The following is a 21,235-nucleotide window of genomic DNA, read 5'->3' on the forward strand; positions in this document are numbered from 1 at the left end:
TCCGTGAGAGCGTGGGTGTGTGTGTGTATGTGCGTGTGTGTTTGTGTGTGTAATATTTCTCCCATATTAAAGATTGTTGACGTTGCGGTGGTTTTGAATGCAGGCCAATATCTCTCTATATGCGTCGCTCTATTTGTAGTTATCTCTGTTTCTTTCTCTACATGAAGGTTGTCGCTGTCCGGCTGGGTTCTTCCTGCAGGAGGGGCGCTGTGTGACTGCCAGTCAGTGTGTGTGTCACTGGGAGGGACTGGCACTGCAGCCTGGGCAGGAGGTCAAAAAGGATAACTGTAGCACATGGTGAGACACACACAGGCAAACGCACATCAACACCCCACATTAGTCTGTCTAATTAATTCGTTTTCTTTAAATAATCATTGTGTTGTGTAGTGATGTGTTGTGGAATGTGCTTAGGATTGCAAATTGTTGTAAGGTTTTAGTAATTTACTGTTTTCTGGAAAAAGCTGGGTAATTTTGTAATGTGTGTTTTTTTTAAATCCCTGGAGTGTTATCCCCTGGATTTGTGGTCTGACGTTTGGGACAGTTGCTAAATCAAATCCCAGAGCCAACAAGGTGTAACATCTGTCATTCTATCCTTGAGCAAGACAGGTCCTCCTCTATTATTCAGTTTGCAGACCGCCTCCATTTTTCCAATTTAAAGGGGTTGGGTTGACAAGTTTCATTTGGGCTTTGTAGTCAGCTGACACAGATGTGATATACTTCACCATTAATCCATTATCTCCTACAGCGTGTGTGAAAATGGCCGTGTCTCCTGTGACAACTCCAGCTGTGTGGCCAGCTGTGATTGGTCAGCCTGGTCGTCATGGACACCATGTGACAGCTCCTGTGGGGCGGGACTACAGCAGCGCTACAGGTGGATGGACAGTTCACTTTTCTGAATACTTCCAATGGGTTTTTACACTGGTCCAGCTATATAAAGCGCTTCTAAACCACCTGAAATGACTCACCCCCATTCCACACACCCCATCAACCATCTGATCCCGGTCTCGCTCTCTATGCCCCTGTTTCCCAGGTCCCCCGTCAGCCCACGAGGGGTTTCGAGAGTCCAGCCCTGTCCAGGGGACTTGTCAGAGGCTCGCCAGTGCTTCGGCCCCTGCCCCCCTGGTAAGGAGGTGCTGTGGGGGGAGTGGACGGCATGGTCACAGTGCAGCAAGACCTGTTTCCTCCATGTGGACGATGTGGGACTGAGGAGGAGGTTCCGAACATGCAACCTCACACAGAGCTACACACACGCCCTCACACACATGTTCTGCGAGGGGGAATCGGAGGAACAGGAGCACTGCAACACTCTGCATTGTGCAGGTTGGTACAACCCCCCCCCCCCCCCCCACACACACACACACACACACATTTTCTGCTGTGTTGCTGTCATCCATCATGGTGTGTAAGTTCAGTGCAGATTAATGGTGGCATCTAGAGCTTCACACTATTACGACCCCCCCCCCCCATCTCCCCAGTGAATGGCGGCTGGTCGGCATGGTCTCCCTGGTCCCTGTGCTCGTCAGAGTGTGACTCGGGGGCTCAGACCAGGGAGCGCTTCTGCAGTTCCCCTGCTCCGCAGCATGGGGGCAGCACCTGCCCAGGACCTCACATCCAGACCCGCGACTGCAACTCGCACCTCTGCTCAGGTACCGGCCCGGCATCATACACCCGCACTGTGTTCTGCCCAAACCCATTAAAAACCCCCAGGGTGTCGGGTCATTTCACCAATGCCTGTAACGGTGACATTTATAAGTGCATTTATTAGCCGATCAAATATACGAATTCGGTACACAATAGGGTTTGTGGCATTCTTTATGTCTACGTATGTGTGTGTGTGTTTTTTGTTTGTTTGCACACGTAGGAGTGTGTCCAGAAGGTATGGCCTTCATGAGCAAAGAGCAGTGCCGGGCGCATGGTGGCGCATGCCCACGCATGTGTCTGGACGTGACGTCGGCAGTGGAGTGTGCCACGGAGTGTTACGACGGCTGCTACTGCGCCCTGGGCCTCTATCTGCTCAACACCACCTGTGTGCCCGTATCCCAGTGCCCATGTTACTACCAGGGAAACGTGTACCTGGAGGGAGCTGTGGTGAAACTGGACCACTGCAACAACTGGTACTGTCATAAAGAAACGGTTTTCCGTTCTGCCTTGGGGTCATATCTTCGCACGTTGTGGAAAGCAGGCCGTTTAAACCGCACACACGTCTTTTTGTGTGTCTTTTTGCCTTGTAGCACCTGTCGCAGTGGAGAGATGGAGTGTGGGACCACGCCCTGTCCAGGTGAGTGTGTTTACAGCAGCTCCTGCTCATGTGCCGTTAACATGAGTTCCCACTTGGAACGGCCCACAGTGCCCTCGTGTCAATGTTGAGAGGAGAGCCCCTCTCTTTTCTTTCCTCAGTGGACTGCGGCTGGAGTAGCTGGACCCCATGGAGTGCCTGCAGCAGAACCTGTGATGTAGGTGTGAGGAGGCGCTACCGCTCTGGGACCAACCCGGCGGCTGCATTCGGGGGGCGTGTCTGCAGGGGTGACCGGGTGGGGATGGACACCTGCAGTCTGGAGCCGTGCCAAGGTCAGGTCTTTACACTCGCACAGCAGATGTGGACATTTGCTTGTTAGTTCCCTTTTTATATGTTTTATTGTAGTGCATACATTGTTTTGGGAGTTTTTCTTTTTTGATAAATTGACTCTTTAAAGGGGTTTTCTTGGTGTTTTTTCTGCCTCCTACCGTGTTACACAACTACTGCTCTTTTGTAAAACTGCTTTATTCCTCTATCCTGAACATGCATTAGGTCTTAGTCCCTCCCTCGCCCACTGTCTGTGTATGTATGCCGCTTGGTCTCCATGGTGACACTAATATAGCGGTGCAGTAAAAAAAAAAGGTAATTGCATGAAATATTCCAATCACATTGTGTGTGTGTGTGTGTGTGTGGATTTTCCAGGTGTGAAAGAGCCGTGGAGTGTGTGGTCAGAGTGTTCTGTAACCTGCGGAGGGGGGTACAGGAATAGAACCAGGGGACCCCAGAGGACCCACGGTACTGCCCAGCAGTTCTCTGCTTGTAACCTGCAACCCTGTGGTGAGTAATCCTAACCCTGTGGTGAGTAATCCTAACCCTGTGGTGAGTAATCCTAACCCTGTGGTGAGTAATCCTAACCTTGTGGTGAGTAATCCTAACCCTGTGGTGAGTAATCCTAACCCTGTGGTGAGTAATCCTAACCTTGTGGTGAGTAATCCTAACCCTGTGGTGAATAAACCTAATCCTGCGGTGCGTAATCCTAACCCTGCGGTGCGTAATCCTAACCCTGTGGTGAGTAATCCTAACCCTGTGGAGAGTAATCCTAACCCTGTGGAGAGTAATCCTAACCCTGTGGTGAGTAATCCTAACCCTGTGGAGAGTAATCCTAACCCTGTGGAGAGTAATCCTAACCCTGTGGAGAGTAATCCTAACCCTGTGGAGAGTAATCCTAACCCACTGATGAGAAATCATCTCTGTCCTCATCCCCAGGTAATGGGACGGCCTGCCCCGGGGGACAGGTGTGGACAGTGTGTGTGGAGGGACCGGTCACATGCTCTGACATCAGTATGGATTATGACAGGAACTGTACACCGGGCTGTCAGTGTCCACATGGCACTGTGCTGCAGGTCTGTTGCTGTGGTCATTTACACAGACACACACACACACACAAACAAAAGCACGCTCTCACTCGCGTTTTTCTGTCGTCCCAGGATGGCAAGTGTGTCCCCGTGTCTCAGTGTCGTTGTGATGTGAATGGGGAGCAGTATGAACCGACCCACGTGGTTTCCAGGGACTGCAACAACTGGTACTGTTATGCAACCTGGTTAACACTGTATGATTCTTACCTGGACTGGTTCAGTAGCAGCTGTCTTCTCACCGTTTCTCTCTCCCTCACAGCACATGTGAAGGTGGAAGGCTAGTGAACTGCACTGAACTCAGCTGTAACGGTCAGAGGAATCACAGCATCTTACCTTTTTAGTGACTATAAATGGTTTTTTCTTTAAGTATTTACAGCTTCAGATTCTTACAAATGATTCATTATCTTAAAACACAAAGGGTACATTAGTTTTCCTATATTTGGTCACGGTTGTGGTTTCCTAGCTTTAAGGCCAACCTGAGCTCTACCACTCCTTTCACAGTGGACGGTCAGTGGTCATCCTGGACCCCATGGGGTCAGTGTTCAGTGAGGTGTGGACCAGGTCTCCAGTCCCGCTACAGATTCTGTTCTAGTCCTAGGCGTTCTGGAAGTGGTCTTCCCTGCATCGGACCTGACCGCCAAGACCAGCTGTGCATGACTGCTTCCTGTGATCGTGAGTAAGGCCTTAATGAAGTGCTATTCTGACAGGGAAAACATACAAAAATAGGATTGACACAAAACATATTGTGGTGTCAATTGACACAATGTGTTTACATTCTTTAAGTATCGTCTATGAGGAAACATTTTGAGTTTACTCCTGTACAGCACCACTCACCCATCGTCACTACTTTGGTTTAGCCTCTGTCCTGTGTCATGGTGTTGACAGGGAGTGGTGGATGGGGGGATTGGAGCAACTGGACGGACTGCACCAAGTCATGCGGTGGGGGTGTTCAGAGCCGGCGACGGGAGTGTGATAGCCCCAGTCCTGTCAGAGAAGGAGACTACTGTGAGGGGCTAGGCACAGAGATCATGACCTGCAACACTGACCACTGTCCAGGTATGCAGTCGCTATGTGTGTGTGTGTGTGTGTGTGTGTGTGTGTGTGTGTACTGTCACTTGTCATAGGCATTGTAGACATCTTGACATTTTTAGATTTGGGTTTATACATGCCTTTATTGGAACTCATTGGCTGTGCAGTAACAAACATACATATATATTTATACATGACATCAGAGGTGTATATCAATGTGTTCTACATACATGACATCAGAGGTGTATATTAATGTGTTCTACATACATGACATCAGAGGTGTATATTAATGTGTTCTACATACATGACATCAGAGGTGTATATTAATGTGTTCTACATACATGACATCAGAGGTGTATATTAATGTGTTCTACATACATGACATCAGAGGTGTATATCAATGTGTTCTACATACATGACATCAGAGGTGTATATTAATTTGTTCTACATACATGACATCAGAGGTGTATATCAATGTGTTCTACATACATGACATCAGAGGTTTATATTAATTTGTTCTACATACATGACATCAGAGGTGTATATCAATGTGTTCTACATACATGACATCAGAGGTGTATATTAATGTGTTCTACATACATGACATCAGAGGTGTATATTAATTTGTTCTACATACATGACATCAGAGGTGTATATCAATGTGTTCTACATACATGACATCAGAGGTGTATATTAATGTGTTCTACATACATGACGTCAGAGGTGTATATTAATGTGTTCTACATACATGAGATCAGAGGTGTATATCAATGTGTTCTACATACATGACATCAGAGCTCAGGATCGGTGCTTCACAGATCTCTGTGGGCTTTGACTAATAAGATGTTCAGAATTTGCGCACTGTGCACCATAAGAACTTGCCGCCAATTACTTTTTGTCTGATGAATGCAAAGTATGGAAATAATTGGTTCATTTTGAAAGATGAAACATTTAAGATTATAATGAATACTGTTTTGATCTCTTACAGATTAACTGGATAAGAGTGTCTGCTAAATGACTTAAATATAAACACTGTGTGGTTTGATTGTTCTTTTTGTATGACTGACACTTGGTTTGTGCGTGTATTTTCAGTTGCGCCCTGCTCTCAGGTACCTGGGACAGTGTTCAGTAACTGTGGTCCCTCGTGTCCTCGCTCCTGCGATGACCTGGCTGTGAGTGTCACCCATTTATCCATTTACTGTATCTACAAAATGAGTAGAACAAAGATGATGACTAATGATGATGATGGTAGAGATGATAATTAAGATATTGATCATTTTGGCAATGCTAACTCTGACTCCCCCTGACTTCCCCTAACTCTGATTCCCCCTGACTCTGACTCCCCATAACTCTGACTCCACCTGACTCTGACTCCCCTTAACTCTGAATCCACATGATTCTGACTCCCCCTGACTCTGACTCCCCCTGACTCTGAATCCACATGACTCTGACTTCCCCTAACTCTGACTCCCGTTGTGCAGCACTGTGAGTGGCTCTGTGAGGCGGGGTGTTACTGCACAGAGGGCAAGGTGCTGTCTGACAATGGGACATCCTGCGTGAACAGAGAGGAGTGCCCCTGTCTGGACCTCAACACCGGACTGAGGCTCCGCCCTGGGGAGACCACCACTGCCCCAGACGGCTGTAACAACTGGTGAGAGAGGCAAGAGGGGGAGGCAGAAGACGAGAGAGGAGAGTGGCCGAAGCTTTGTCAACCAGTTTTCTCCGTGTCTATACGAATGCTTTGACGATCTGGCAGAGATAGTGGTACCACTGTCTCCCTGATGCTCTTCTACAAACATCTGAAACCTTACAATTTCAAAGAGTATTGATAATAATACATAACAGTCTATTCCTTCTCCACATTGATGCAAAATGTCATGGTAGGCTATGAATAGTGGTGTGTGTGTGTGGTTTTGAGCTTTTGTGTGTGTGTGTGTTGTATCTTCATTGGTGTGGGCTCTGTTTCAGCACCTGTGAGAGAGGGAGGCTCAATTGCACCGCCGATCCTTGTCCAGGTAAGTCACTGATATAGTCTAAATACCCTGAGACATCCAACACACCGCAACAACCGTGTCAATGTGTCTGGCCCAACCCCTTTCTCTCCTCCCTCTGGGGGGGACAGTGTCCGGGGGCTGGTGTGACTGGTCTGAATGGACGCCCTGTTCTAAGACATGCGGGGCAGAGTGGGTGTCCAGATACCGGAGCTGTGACTGCCCCAAACCCAAGGCGGGAGGTGCCCCGTGCCTGGGGGAACAGGAAGTGCACGGTGGGGTGGGGGTGCAGATTCAGAGGCAACCCTGTCCCGTGGTCACCTTCTGCCCAGGTAACAACACAGGATGGGGATTGAGTCACCGTGCAGGGTGGTTGTCATGGTAGCTGTCGTGAGCATCATGTGGTTCATGATAATAGCGTAATGACCTTTGTGTCGTTCTTTCCCCTCTTCCCCCTTCTCTCGCTCTCCTCTGTGTCCCTCTGTCTGTCCCTCTGTCTGTCCCTCTGTCTGTCCCTCTGTCTGTGTGTATTTCTGTTTCTGTGTCTGTCTGTCCCTCTGTCTGTGTGTATTTCTGTTTCTGTGTCTGTCTGTCCCTCTGTCTGTGTGTATTTCTGTTTCTGTGTCTGTCTGTCTGTCTCTCTGTCTGTCTTCCTGTGTGTCTGTCTGTCAGTTCACGGTTCGTGGGGTCTGTGGTCGGCCTGGTCAGAGTGCGATGGCTGTGAGGGTGTTTCGGTGAGGACCAGGGGATGTGATAGCCCCCCTGCCAGATTCGGGGGTCTGCCCTGCCACGGGGGGAGCCGGCAGAGACGTGGCTGCCATGACAACACCACCATCTGCTCTGGTCAGTTGATGACATCATGATGTTTGATTGTGTCAAAGTGTGTATTATTTTCAAACACTATATAATTTGTATTATACATGATAAAAATGTATTTCGAATATGGTACATTTTGGAGTATGATGGAATCTGAATGATTACTCTTCATTTGTCTCAGTGTAAAATTATCTATGATTCTCCAGGTTTATATCTGTCACCATGTTGTCTCCCCTCAATATTAAAATATAGAGGGGAGACTATTAAAATAAATATATACTGTCTCTCTGACGGTATAATCTTCTATAGCTCTCTGTTTATATGCGCTCCCATCTATGTATCCCAGCCGTAAGTTATGACCTCACATTACTCCCATGCTGCTCCTCTCCCAGACTGTTTAGGAAGGCAGGTGAACTGGCCTTGTGGCAAGCCCTGTCCCCGCTCCTGCTCTGATCTCCATGGCGACACTGAGTGTGTGGACTCAGTGGAGTGCAGTATGACTTGTGGCTGCCCGGCCAATCAGGTGTTACAGGACGGCCAGTGTGTGGAGAGGGAGGAATGTCGCTGTAAATTCCACAACAGCACTACTGGTGGGTTCAGTGCCGACACAAATGAATTTGTTGTGTTGGATGAACACGTACAGTATTTTACTAAGGATTAGCTCTTTCATCACAACATCACAGATCTACTCTCCTCTCTCTCTTCTTGCTTTCTGTTCCTCCAGAGGGGCTGGACTCCAGTAACACCTCATGGGTGAGGCCCGGGAAGTCAGATTGGCAGTTCGCTAATCCAGGCGAGACCATCATCAGTGACTGTAAAAACTGGTACAGTTTCTACATTCTCATTAGATATGATGGACGATGAACCGTAGAAGCCGACGGTAGTCACTGTAGTGTTCGTGACCCTTTTATTTCAGCACCTGTGAGGCCGGTGTTCTCAACTGTCAATCTGTCCCCGGTTGCCATGTCGACGGTGGCTGGAGCCAATGGGGAGACTGGTCGGATTGTTCGGCGCCCTGCGGGGGTGGAGTCAAAGTCCGCCTGCGTCTGTGTGATAACCCTGCCCCTCAGAGTGGTGGGAGGGGCTGTGCGGGCGTAGCTGAACTCCAGAGAGAGTGCAATGTCCACGCATGCACAGGTGAACCCCAACCACTAAAACTGTGATCGCCTGGCCTACTTCATGGCCCTGAAACCTTTGGAACTCAGTTCATTCATTATTTTCTGTATGTGACACTCGATGTGGCTTTTCTGAACATACAGTAATACATGTGACGCTACCGTTCTGTCGCCATGCACCCCCCCCCCCCCCCCCACCCCACGCAGACACTGGTCGCTGGCTGCCCTGGTCCTCGTGGACCATGTGTTCAGTGAGCTGTGGAGGAGGAGAACAGTACCGTACCCGCGACTGCAGCTCGCCACCCTGCTCTGGCATGAAGAGGCAGAGTAAGACCTGCAACACCCAGGTCTGCCTCGGTGAGTTCAGGGGTTCCCGGGTGCCCGACTTGGCGTTTGCTGTTTCAGGCGTTGCCCTGGGATGTGGCTTTGAGTCCCCGGACCGTGAGACGGAAAGTTCCTTACCACAAGGAAACCATGGAGTGATTGACAGTGTTTGTGTGTGAGTGCACGTGAAAGAGCTTTAACAGCACGTGCCTGTTTCTAACCGTTCTTCTGCCGCCATGCCCCTTCGACTAGAGCAGGGGTGGGCAATATTTTTCACTGGGGGGCCACACTGAAAATGCCAGAGAGCATCGTGGGCCAGATTACATTTTTAACCAACATACCAACTCTGTTAACTTGCATTTATTTTCCATGCAACACCGTTTTCATAATTGAAATTTACTTCAACAATGTTTTTTTTTCATTTTTTCTGTTAACAACTGTTATTATGCCAGGCAAAGGTTATTACTCAGAAATGTTGCAACACATATTTGCCTTAAAACGTAACTTTCAACTCAACAGAGTAAGCTACAAGGTATAGCTACATTACAAGGTATAGTGTATAACAGTTATATAGGTATAATAGTTATTAGGGCAGACATAAGTCTATGAAACCACTTCTGAAGATTTTCACTCAAAGCAAATGTTGGTATAGTTGCCGTCATCTAACATACAGTATAACGACAGCAGCATTCCAGCAGCCCAGACCCAAGAAATCTACTTTTATGGCTACTCACTCAATATGAATAGGAGAGCCTCGTATGGGCCTTGACAAGTGAGGTGAAGTCAGGAGTCATTTCTGTTGAAGCAGTGTGCGGTACTGCTGCAAGATGTTCATCAGTGAGGCTGCATCTGCGCTTGGACTTGTTGAATTGTAGCATCGGTTGACAGTTTTTGTATTTCGCTGCATGCTTGCTTTGGAAGTGCCTCTGCAAATTGTACTCTTTAAAAACTGTGACGTTAGCTTAACATATTAAGCAAGTTGCTTTACCTGCGACATCTGCAAATAAATATTTTCCCGTCAATACTTTTTCAGTCTCTAGCACAAAGCGGTGCACTGCTAAATAGGGCATAGGATGCCATTGGATATTCAGCCACTCACTAACATCACTATGAGGTGCCAGAGTGAAGGTTAACTACAAAGCAATGGCAGGAAGAGCGGTGTCCTCATTTAAAAGTGAAATAGCCCAGCGGCGTATGGCAGCGTACACATCATTTTTCACTCTGGCTTCCCCTTCTGTCTCCTTATGGGGTCTATTTTCAGGGTTCTGTGTGTCGTTAGTATGAGTTATACTCCTCGAAAAAATGAGAAGCTCTTTCTCCCTTGTTCCAGCTTAGATTAAGTCAGTGTCAATCGGTCAAATGAATAAATTATTTGCTGCCTGGAAAAATAGGACATTTCCTTTTACATGTACTATAGGAACGGGACATAAGTAGTAGTATTAGCAGCAGTATAGTTGTGCAAATAGTATCGTAGTAGAAGTAGTAACAAGTCATGGTGTTTGTAAATCACCTAACAAAATACTATTAATGGAATATTACACATCTGGACTTCTTACATTTTGACCACTGTCTTCTTTAATTTGTAGAAATCAGTAAAACATTTCTTAATTGTATATCTTTTTAATACCCTTTTATTCGGCCTACTTTTCATCAGGACTTTATGATTTATGATTTATGATTATGATTATGATTATTGTTCTTCTGTCTGCCCATTGTGCCCAAACCCCTTCCTGGGTACCAGATGTTGGCTGCCCCCCAGGTCGCCTGTACAGGGAGTGTGAGCGGGGAGAGGGCTGCCCATTCAGCTGTGCCCAGGTCAGCGGGCGAGAGGGATGCTACTCAGAAGGTTGCGAGGAGGGGTGTCACTGCCCCCCCAAGACCTTCCATCACAACGGAGCCTGTTTCCAGGCCAGTCACTGTGGTTACTCAATTTGTGTTTCAGATAAATGAAAGGTTATTTCATGTGAATTTCAGTGGTATTGTTCAATTCTTTTAACTTGTATAAAATAGATGTAATAATAATCCCTCTGTGAATGAACGTTTGATTTGATTTATTATAAGAAGAATATATTGTATCCCCAAAATGTATGTTGGATAAATGCAGTTATTTATTGGACATAAACAAACTGTATGAATAATGCAGTTAACAGTCCACTGTGGTCAATTTTTTTAGGAGTGCCCCTGTGTGGTGGACAAGGACTTCCTGACCTCAGTCCAGAATGTATCTGTGACCCCAGTGTTGGCCAACCATAACCTAACCCAGGGGTCAATGTTCCAGTCAGGGGAAATGTTCCTACACGACTGCAGTGCTTGGTGAGTGAGAGAGATACACCACAGCATACTAATCTTTGGTTAAGTTCTCTAAAAGCTATTTGCTCTTAGACAAGTGCACGTCTACTCCCACGCCAGGTGTTTTGAATGTGTTGTTTAAAATATATCCCGAAAGTTTAATGGAGCTACTCTCCCTGCTCAAGACCAGAATCTGGTCACCCCTGCTCGCTAACAAAGCGCTGTGAGTGGGTGTCCTTTGTTATATCCATCACAAGCATACCGAGTTTGCCTGCTTACATCGTTTGTCAGACAATTTTTTTGACCCACCTGTCACCCTGTAGCGAGTGTCGGCACGGTTTGTGGAACTGCACTTTGGAGTTGTGTCCTGTCGATGGGGGCCTGTCTCCCTGGGGCCCCTGGACCCAGTGCTCCCTGTCCTGTGGGGGCCTGGGCCTGAAGACTCGCACCCGAGCCTGCAGTCACCCAGCCCCAGCCCGCGGGGGGAGGGACTGCCTGGGGCCCCGTCAGGAGAGCACCTACTGCCAGGCTCCGGACTGCCAAGGTAGGTCCGTGGACGGTCCCAGAGCAGAATCCCCTCCTGTCACGTACCACTGTCATGTGAGCTTATCTGCTGTGTAATTGCTTTCACAGTGATCCCCGGCCCCACAGAAGAGCCCTCTCTACCAGGTCATTCCATGCTAATTAATTACCTCCATAAACGACAGGCCTCATCTGTTTCTGTTTGATACCGTCTCTCCCTCCTTACTTCCTTGGATGTTTTATTGTAGGCATAAAACGTCATGTTGAACATTGTATGTAGGCATGTTGAAGCTTACACCCCTGTACTTGTAGATGAGGATGCCGGCTTCTCTCAGTGGTCGTCGTGGACGTCCTGCTCTCGCTCTTGTAGCGACTCCCTGACCCCTGCCCTCAAGTCTCGCCGGAGGCACTGTGTCCGACCTCACTGTTCAGGGGAAACCCTCCAGCAGAAGGCCTGCAATCTACCCCAGTGCCCTGGTAATGACCCCCCCCCCGATGTACCACACTCCTCTTAGATAGGCCCCAGTTCAGTGCCACAGTTGTACGGGCATCTTTCCTTTGGTTGCGTTAAGTATGCACCGGATGTGTGAACCAGGAGCCTGTGTCGGGGACGACTGTGCCCAGAGGAACTGCACGTGGACGGGCTGGGGTGAGTGGACCGCGTGCTCCCGTTCCTGCGGCGTGGGCCAGCAGCAGAGGCTACGCACTTTCCTGCCTCCCGGCGTCAATGGGTCCTGGTGCGGTGACATCCTGGGTGGGAACCAGGACAACCGCTTCTGTAACATCCGGGCCTGTCGAGGTGGGTGGACGCTGATTACCCGGATTATCACGATATATTGTGTGGCGGTGTTTTGTCTCGGGAACAGCTGTGGTGTCGGCTACATGTGTTCCTCTTTGGTGTCATGCCCTGACGACTAGCGTGTTCCTATTGACCATTAAAGGTTTGTGGTCTAGGGGCTCAGGTGTGGTTGTAATGGACCGTCTCTCTCTCTCTCTCGCTCTCTCTCTCTCTCTCTCTTCGTCAGTGGATGGAGGTTGGTCTCGCTGGAGTCCCTGGTCTCTCTGTGACAAGCGCTGCGGGGGCGGGCGCTCTGTCCGGACCCGTTTCTGCTCCAGCCCCCCGCCCAAAAATGGAGGGAACAAGTGTGAGGGAGAGAAGAATCAGGTGAAACCCTGCAACACCAAACCCTGTGGTAAGCCTGTTCCTCATTCATTGCACTAGTCCCTCTGGGTGCAAACATAATTGCTGGACTGAAGGTGGGTTTTTGATGTGCTGTGCTCAACTTCTACACGCATTCGTCTCTTGCCTAGATGAGAAGGGCTGCCCAGCGGGCCAGGTGTTTGTGCCCTGTGCCAACGAGTGTCCTCAGCGCTGCTCAGACCTTCAACAGGGCATCCAGTGCCAGGGAAATTCAGAGTGCCAGTCTGGGTGCCGCTGCCCAAAGGGTAAACTGACGACTCCATGGTCTAGTAAAATGTTCGCCGTGACTGTTGCTGGTGTCTTTGTCAGCGGTGCTGAGTAGCAAGATCCGTGGTCTTCGGTTTAATGGATATTCTACTCAGAAACGAAACAGATGGATTAAGGACTCAGGCGTTCATGACTGTCAGCAGGTCGTGTGGAATCAAGCGTTAAACAAACCTAGCTATGACCCTTACAGTGTGTCCTGGGGCGGACCGCTCATTAACGTTTCTAACCACACTTTAAGATATCTGCCATTCAGTAGACACTTTTTTTTCCCAAACAACCCATATTCATGGGGGGACCCAAATTCTATGGTGTGTGTTCAGGTCAGCTGCAGCAGGAAGGCGTGTGCGTGCAGGTGTGGCAGTGTGACTGTTTGGACTCCCTTGGCCAGGGCTGGGCAGCAGGTAGCTGGCACCAGGTGGACTGTAACAACTGTAGCTGCTCGGACGGGCTGCTGTCCTGCACCAATCAGAGTTGCCAAGAGGCCAGCTGCACCTGGAGCTCCTGGTCTAACTGGGCGTCCTGCAGCAGTACTTGTGGGCGGGGAAAGAGATCTCGTTTCAGGTGAGGAAGAGGAGAGGACAGGAGACCCACACGGACACACAGGTAATCGTCTGTTTGCGTGTGTTTGTGTGTTCATGTGTGTGTTTGTTCCATGTTAGATCTCAAATACAGGAGAGTGAGGGAGCGGGCTGCCAGGCTGAGGAGGTTCAGCACAAGTCATGTGACCCCGGGCCCTGCCCGCCCCTCTGTGTCCATGACAACCAGGAGCTGACTGTGGGAGACACGTGGCTACAGGGAGAATGTAAACAGTGGTGAGGTCATCAAATGAAAATACAAACTATTAAATATGGATTGACTTGAAAGTGACGGCAGTGGAACAGTAGACTGTTATGCTTTTTGAGGTTTGTACCAATTTTATTCTAAAATGTTTTTTTTTTTTTCTCAGTACATGTACTCCAGAGGGAGACTATTGCCAAGGTGTTGACTGTCGAGGTGGGTGGATTATGTTCACATACCTGCACCAGCCTGCGCAATCTGTTGTGTTTGCATAAGATTATATTCTCTGATTGACTGCCTAATCATTACACTGACATGCCAAGAAAACCTGTCGCATATAATGAAAACAATACATTACATGCCATGTCTTGTTATTGGGTTTATATCCTGTCAATCACTCCTGTTGTCCAGTCGATGGGGGTTGGACTCCCTGGTCGGTGTGGTCGGACTGTCCGGTGACATGTGGACGGGGCAATCAGATTCGGAGTCGCGCATGTATCAACCCGCCGCCTCGTAATAACGGGACACACTGCAGTGGATCAGAGAGAGAGGCCCAAGACTGCCGCGCCCCTCCCTGTCTCGGTAACTAAGGCCCCCATTAACCAGTTACAAAGCTGCCCCTAACCCTGGGTCGATTCAGTCCATTGTGTGGAAAGTGTCTAGTTACCATATTGATTTTTCCCTTCAGATACACACAATGAGTAATGACTAATCCCTCTGGTAATTTCTTAGCCAATAGGAGTGTCTACACATATTTTAATTTGTTTTATTTAGACTTCAGACTTTAAATGTTCCTGTAACGTTCTTTTTTGTTATACACTCACCTAAAGGATTATTAGGAACACCTGTTCAATTTCTCATTAATGCAATTATCTAATCAACCAATCACATGGCAGTTGCTTCAATGCATTTAGGGGTGTGGTCCTGGTCAAGACAATCTCCTGAACTCCAAACTGAATGTCAGAATGGGAAAGAAAGGTGATTTAAGCAATTGTGAGCGTGGCATGGTTGTTGGTGCCAGACGGGCCGGTCTGAGTATTTCACAATCTCCTCAGTTACTGGGATTTTCACGCACAACCATTTCTAGGGTTTACAAAGAATGGTGTGAAAAGGGAAAAACATCCAGTATGCGGCAGTCCTGTGGGCGAAAATGCCTTGTTGATGCTAGGGGTCAGAGGAGAATGGGCCAACTGATTCAAGCTGATAGAAGAGCAACTTTGACTGAAATAACCACTCGTTACAACCGAGGTATGCAGCAAAGCATTTGTGAAGCCACAACACGCACAACCTCATCTCCACTACAAATAGGAAAAAGAGGTTACAATTTGCACGAGCTCACCAAAATTGGACAGTTGAAGACTGGAAGGATGTTGCCTGGTCTGATGAGTCTCGATTTCTGTTGAGACATTCAGATGGTATAGTCAGAATTTGGCATAAACAGAATGAGAACATGTTTTCTTGGCACACTTTAGGCCCCTTAGTGCCAATTGGGCATCGTTTAAATGCCATGGCCTAATTGAGCATTGTTTCTGACCATGTCCTTCCCTTTATGACCACCATGTACCCATTCTCTGATGGCTACTTCCAGCAGGATAATGCACCATGTCACAAAGCTCGAATCATTTCAAATTGGTTTCTTGAACATGACAATGAGTTCACTCTACTGAAATGGCCCCCACAGTCACCAGATCTCAACCCAATAGAGCATCTTTGGGATGTGGTGGAACGGGAGCTTGGTGCCCTGGATGTGCATCCCACAAATCTCCATCACCTGCAAGATGCTACCCTATCAATAAGGGCCAACATTTCTAAAGAATGCTTTCAGCACCTTGTTGAATCAATGCCACGTAGAATTAAGGCAGTTCTGAAGGCGAAAGGGGGTCAAACACAGTATTAGTATGGTGTTCCTAATAATCCTTTAGGTGAGTGTGTTATAGGTCAACTATTACACACGTGTCCTTCTCCCGTCCCTCATTTGGCTTCCTATCTTTTTCTCACTCATTCCTCGTTTTGTTTTTCTGTCCTCCCCTCGCTCTGTTTCCGACTGTTGTTTTCTTGTTTTTCCAGATGACCTTTGTCCTTGGTCACCATGGTCACCCTGCTCCCGCAGCTGTGGCGCGGGAGTGTTGTCACGACGCAGGGTGTGTGCGTGTGAAGAGGAGAGGCGGGGGGAGGGTGCCTGCCCCCCTGAGGTGGAGGCTGAGAGGAACAGAGAGGAGACACAGCTGTGCTATAAAAGGCTGTGTCCAGGTAGGATCGAATGTGTGCCATCTGGGTGTATTCCCATGTGACTCCTCAGTATAATCTGTCTATATGCAGCATATTAGATTAGATTATATTCAACTTTATTGTCACTGAACGGTACAAGTACAGAACAACAAAATGCAGTTTGCGTCTAACCAGAAGTTCAGATAGAGGCTTGCAGAAAAATTTACTAAGTATTAGTATGTACAATTGGAATGTATAGATGTGCAATTAATGCAAATGCACTACATATGGCAATTCTAAATGTGCAGTGGAAAATTCACAAATTGACAGAAAATGTACGGATAATGAGTATAATGTTTGTACAAGTGAGATAAATAGTTGTGGCAATTCTCAATGGCATTCTGAATTTGCAATCAAGGCAAATGGAAGGAGTAGGGTGTAGCATGTGCAACTGAAATGCAGGGATAGCAGCAATGAGGGTTACAGCAGATGGAAAGAAACTGTTCCTGAGCCTGCCTGGTGGGAGAACGGAGAGGCCTGTACCGCCTGCCTGATGGGAGGAGGGCAAACCGTTTGTGGCATGGGTGTGAAGGGTCCCCGGTGATGCCGTGCGCCCTGCGCAGACACCGCTCTCGCTGGAGGTATTCAGTGGCAGGGATCTGGGCGCCAGTGATGTGCTGGGTGGCTTTCAGCACCCGTTGCGGGCCCTTCTGGTCGGCTACAGAGCAACCACCAAACCACACTGGGGCGCAGTTAGTCAGAATGCCACAGAGATGTGTCCACTACTGAACTATACCCGCTGTCTGACTGCTTATGCTATCACTAAAATTGAGAATTGTTTTTATCTGGGCACTAAAGAATACTATATACTATATCTCTGCTGCGAAGTAAACCATTACAACCCTTGAACTAAATATATTTCAGCCCCACTTGGGTATACAAACACTATGAAGATGCATTTTGTTTTTCTCTCTTTTTGTTCATGTTTTATTTTCATCCCGGTGTGTCTGTGTGTGTGTGTGTGTGTGTGTGTGTGTGTGTCCAGACTGCCCTATGTCAGAGTGGACTGAGTGGTCAGCCTGCTCGTGTGTGTCTCCAAGGCAGCAGCGTCACCGTGCCCCACTCTCTCCGGCCACCGGGGGGCAGCAATGCTCCCTCCTGGACACCCAGAGCAGAACCTGCTCCCTGGACCGCTGTGACGGTGAGACAACAACATGAATGCATCTCCCTCTGCAAGCCTCTTTTCAGTGTCAAAGGTCGCATGCAAATGGTCAGATATGGGGTGATTATATCGATCCCGTGCAGTACAAATCTAAAATTGTGTTGTTGGGCCCGACCAACAGATCCCCTTATGGGATTAGCAACTGGCCCAATGCGCCCTGCTGCCCATGCGTTTGTACATGCCGGTCTATGCGCATGCCTGCCTGCGACATCCCTATCTTCTAACTCTTCCAGACTCCTGTGAGAAGCCATTTCAATACTCTGCGTGTGGCGCCCCCTGCGAGAAGCAGTGTGTGCTACAGGGGCAGAAGGAGCCGTGCGCAGGCCTGGGAGAGTGCACGCCGGGCTGCTACTGCCCTGAAGGCTTCCTCCAGCAGAATGGGACACAGTGTGTACCCCCAGAGCAGTGTGGCTGTGTGTACCTCCAACACCTGGCCTCTGGGAGGCCTGTGTCTGTGATTGTCCCACAGGGGGCCATTGTCCCCATAGGGTGCAGCACCTGGTGAGTGGGACTTTGAACCAATCAAGGAAAGGAATGTCAATATGGACTTTTTTTTTCTTTGCACAGTCAGACATTTTTTACTTTAAGAACTGACTTTAAGAACTGAAAAATGTACTTAGTGGGACTGCGGTATGTGGTCGTCCAGTAATAGCACAATGTCAATTAAATGAAATGAAGGAAATAAATCGTCAGAAGTAACAAAAAGCGTTATATACGTGTATCGTGGCCCTTTTTTGAAATGCTGATTTGCCCATTTCCCTGTGTCATAGTCTGTGTCATGACGGGACACTACAATGTGACATGCGAGAATGTGAAGGTAAGACCTACACTATGACACTCATCCTGCTCTCATAGATATCAGTTTGGATGGAAAATAGAACAGTTTTTAGTTTGACACCTTTGACACATTCAGAACAACACCTGGAGAAGAATGATGCATGCTCTAAGCCGGTTGATGGTTCAAAGAGCTTTACCTCAGTCTGGTCTAATTATTTCCAAGATGTCTTGAAAACAATAGCATCAAAAGTCTGAGATGATAGAGTTTCAAGTTGTTTTCAACCCGGCATATACCCCATCCCTCTCTATCTGTCTCCCTCCCTCTCCCTACCTGTCTCAGTCATTCTCAGTGAGTGGTCTGAATGGACCCCCTGCTCTCCATGTGCCCCCGCCTCTTCCCTGCTGCCCTCATCCTCTCCCACGGGAGGCGCTGCGCCTCTGGTGTCTGTCCAGCGGCGGTACCGGGCCTGTCTGGACCTGGACTCAGGCCAGCCTGTGTCAGGGAAGGAGGCAGAGGAGCAGTGCCTTGAAGAGTTAGAGGAAGAGAGGCTGTGCTCAGACCCCAACGCATGCAGAGGTTGGTTGACCTGTACTGTACTATACATAAACAGCTGTCCTGACTCAAGATGTTCTGAAATCTATGATTGTTATAATGATGGGGTGATGAGGGTAATGACCATGATCATGGTGAAGATGATATATGTGATGCTGTTGGTGATGGTTATGATGATGGTGATTATAATGCTGGTGATGATGTTAATGATGATGATGGTGAGGATGATATTGGTAATGATGTTGATGATGATGGTGGTGATAATAATAATGGTGGTGGTGGTGTTGAGGATGATGAGGTATGTGATGATGATAATGGTGGTGATGAGGTTGGTGGTGATGATGAGTGTGATGTTGTTTGTGATGAAGATGGTGGTGATGATGAGGATGGTGTTAATAATCATGTGATTGATATTGTTTGCGATGATAATGGTGATGATGTGGGTGATGATGATGTGAGTGATGATGTTAATTATGATCATAATTATTCTCATGGTGGTGATGAGGATGATGTTGGTGATGACAAGGATGTTGGTGATGATGATGATGTTGGTGATAATGATGTTTTTGCTGATGTTGATTATGATAATGAGGGTGGTGATGATGTTTATGAAGATGATGATGTTTGGGGTGGTGACTATGCGTGTTTTTTGTGATAATGCTGATGTGTTGGTGATGATGGTGGTGATGATGATGTATGTGATGTTGTTGGGCGATTGTGATGTTCATTTTCCAGACTTGTGCCAGTGGAGTGTGTGGAGTGCGTGGAGTGTGTGTCAGGATCCATGCAGTGGTGGGGTCAGACAGCGGCACCGACAGCCACAGGCCTCTCCTCCAGGACCCCAGTGTCGCATGCAGGAGACCCAGACACAGAGCTGCAATACCGGCCTCTGTCCAGGTACCTGCCTCAGACTGGACTTCATTATTCACACTGGATAACAGTGCTCCTGAACACTTCCTACAATGTGTTATCTAAGCAGATGTTGATTATGTCCTCTGCTGTGTGATCTAGGCGAAAGCTGCGAGGACAGGGGGCGAGTCTACCATGGAGCCTGTGCCAATGAGTGTCCCCGGAGCTGCACTGACCTCTGGGAGCATGTGCAGTGTCTGCAGAGAGCCTGTCACCCAGGTAGAGGACCTATGACCCCATGACCCCCTCTATATTAGTGTAACAATCTGAGCATGTGCAATTCTCTGAAAATATTACCACCCAGTTGGACACCAACCAGACCTAAACCTCTTTTCACTCCTTTCAACTCCCCCATCTCCCTCCCTCCGCCTCCCTCTCCCAGGGTGTAGGTGCCCAGATGGCTGGCTGCTGCAAGATGGTGACTGTGTCCAGGTGTCAGAGTGTCGCTGTGGGGTTCCAATGGGTAACGGCACTCTGGAGATCAGCCCTGCTGAGAACCTCACCCTGGACTGCAACACGTGGTGAGGGAAATGTTGAGGGACCAGGTGGCCTCAGAAAGATCAACACTAAAAATGTCCTGAAAATGTATTCCAAAATGTATGTTAGGAAGCAATATAAGTTACATATATAAACAGGTAATATATTAAAGTACCCAGAATTGTGCGTTCCTAATAAAGTGTAACCAATTTTCTGCATTCATAATCTCCCTTTGACATAAATGTGTGTTATTTGTAAAATATACCCGTGGGCTTCCATCCTGTAACATTCATCACAGTATACAGTAGATGACTGCATCACAGTTATGAGAGGTTGAGTGCTGGATAAAATCTCAGTTATTTTCAGATTCTAGTTTTTGGTAACCTCCTCCTCCATTTCCTCTCCATTCCTGACTGCTTCAGTGTGTGTGCAAATGGCATATTGGTGTGCACCAAGCTCCCATGTCCCATCTACCACCCCTGGGGCCAGTGGAGCACCTGCTCTGCATCCTGCGGAAGTGGGAAGAGGACAAGGACCCGTCCATGCAATGACACGGATGGAGGCCCTCCCTGTGCTGAGACGATCCACACTGAAACCTGCCTGTTGCCCCCTTGTCCAGGTCAGGGACATTACAACACATGGGTCCCAATCATCTGGGTGGTTCCATTCAGATGACAGGGACATGGTCAGCGTTTATCAGTTGAATAAACACTTCATGTTTGTTATGCCACTGTCAAATACATTTTTAATATCCCTCTGCTTATCCCTCACTCCCTCCCCCCCTCTCCCGCGTCTCCCTCCCTCTCCTCAACTCCCTTGTAGCTGGCTGTATGCTGTCTGAGTGGTCGGCATGGAGTGAGTGCAGTGCCTCATGTGGTGGAGGGGTGTCAGTACGTAACAAAACCATCTTACAGGACCCCCAGCCGGGTGGACAGGAGTGTTCCTCCCCCTTGGAACAACACACAGTCTGTAACACTAACAGCTGTCTACCAGGTAGAACACAACAACACAACACACTGTAACACTAACAGCTGTCTACCAGGTAGAACACAACAACACAACACACTGTAACACTAACAGCTGTCTACCAGTTAGAACACAACAACA

At 48.1% G+C, this 21,235-nt stretch overlaps 1 protein-coding gene across 1 annotated transcript in view; it reads left to right on the plus strand.

Moving 5' to 3' along the window:
* The window catches only part of scospondin (subcommissural organ spondin), a 74,591-nt gene that overhangs the window by 38,547 nt on the left and 14,809 nt on the right, over positions 1-21,235 (plus strand). Inside the window, exons 58-101 of the mRNA XM_034289198.1 lie at positions 168-297; positions 746-871; positions 1,031-1,320; positions 1,476-1,646; positions 1,862-2,114; positions 2,232-2,278; positions 2,398-2,568; positions 2,939-3,073; positions 3,503-3,639; positions 3,724-3,818; positions 3,911-3,960; positions 4,153-4,323; positions 4,537-4,707; positions 5,773-5,852; positions 6,162-6,331; positions 6,649-6,695; positions 6,803-7,003; positions 7,344-7,514; positions 7,880-8,077; positions 8,212-8,311; positions 8,404-8,624; positions 8,810-8,959; positions 10,668-10,834; positions 11,100-11,239; positions 11,539-11,759; positions 11,849-11,884; positions 12,050-12,214; positions 12,333-12,536; positions 12,763-12,930; positions 13,049-13,183; positions 13,526-13,766; positions 13,865-14,017; positions 14,152-14,198; positions 14,394-14,564; positions 16,050-16,232; positions 17,236-17,391; positions 17,646-17,913; positions 18,183-18,229; positions 18,530-18,766; positions 19,478-19,639; positions 19,754-19,870; positions 20,034-20,172; positions 20,551-20,747; positions 20,951-21,121. Coding sequence (XP_034145089.1) covers positions 168-297; positions 746-871; positions 1,031-1,320; positions 1,476-1,646; positions 1,862-2,114; positions 2,232-2,278; positions 2,398-2,568; positions 2,939-3,073; positions 3,503-3,639; positions 3,724-3,818; positions 3,911-3,960; positions 4,153-4,323; positions 4,537-4,707; positions 5,773-5,852; positions 6,162-6,331; positions 6,649-6,695; positions 6,803-7,003; positions 7,344-7,514; positions 7,880-8,077; positions 8,212-8,311; positions 8,404-8,624; positions 8,810-8,959; positions 10,668-10,834; positions 11,100-11,239; positions 11,539-11,759; positions 11,849-11,884; positions 12,050-12,214; positions 12,333-12,536; positions 12,763-12,930; positions 13,049-13,183; positions 13,526-13,766; positions 13,865-14,017; positions 14,152-14,198; positions 14,394-14,564; positions 16,050-16,232; positions 17,236-17,391; positions 17,646-17,913; positions 18,183-18,229; positions 18,530-18,766; positions 19,478-19,639; positions 19,754-19,870; positions 20,034-20,172; positions 20,551-20,747; positions 20,951-21,121 — 6,810 coding nt within the window. The remainder of the gene's footprint in view (positions 1-167; positions 298-745; positions 872-1,030; positions 1,321-1,475; positions 1,647-1,861; positions 2,115-2,231; positions 2,279-2,397; positions 2,569-2,938; positions 3,074-3,502; positions 3,640-3,723; positions 3,819-3,910; positions 3,961-4,152; positions 4,324-4,536; positions 4,708-5,772; positions 5,853-6,161; positions 6,332-6,648; positions 6,696-6,802; positions 7,004-7,343; positions 7,515-7,879; positions 8,078-8,211; positions 8,312-8,403; positions 8,625-8,809; positions 8,960-10,667; positions 10,835-11,099; positions 11,240-11,538; positions 11,760-11,848; positions 11,885-12,049; positions 12,215-12,332; positions 12,537-12,762; positions 12,931-13,048; positions 13,184-13,525; positions 13,767-13,864; positions 14,018-14,151; positions 14,199-14,393; positions 14,565-16,049; positions 16,233-17,235; positions 17,392-17,645; positions 17,914-18,182; positions 18,230-18,529; positions 18,767-19,477; positions 19,640-19,753; positions 19,871-20,033; positions 20,173-20,550; positions 20,748-20,950; positions 21,122-21,235) is intronic.

The sequence above is a fragment of the Esox lucius genome, chromosome 21 (assembly GCF_011004845.1).
Source record: "Esox lucius isolate fEsoLuc1 chromosome 21, fEsoLuc1.pri, whole genome shotgun sequence".
Lineage (NCBI taxonomy): Eukaryota > Metazoa > Chordata > Actinopteri > Esociformes > Esocidae > Esox > Esox lucius.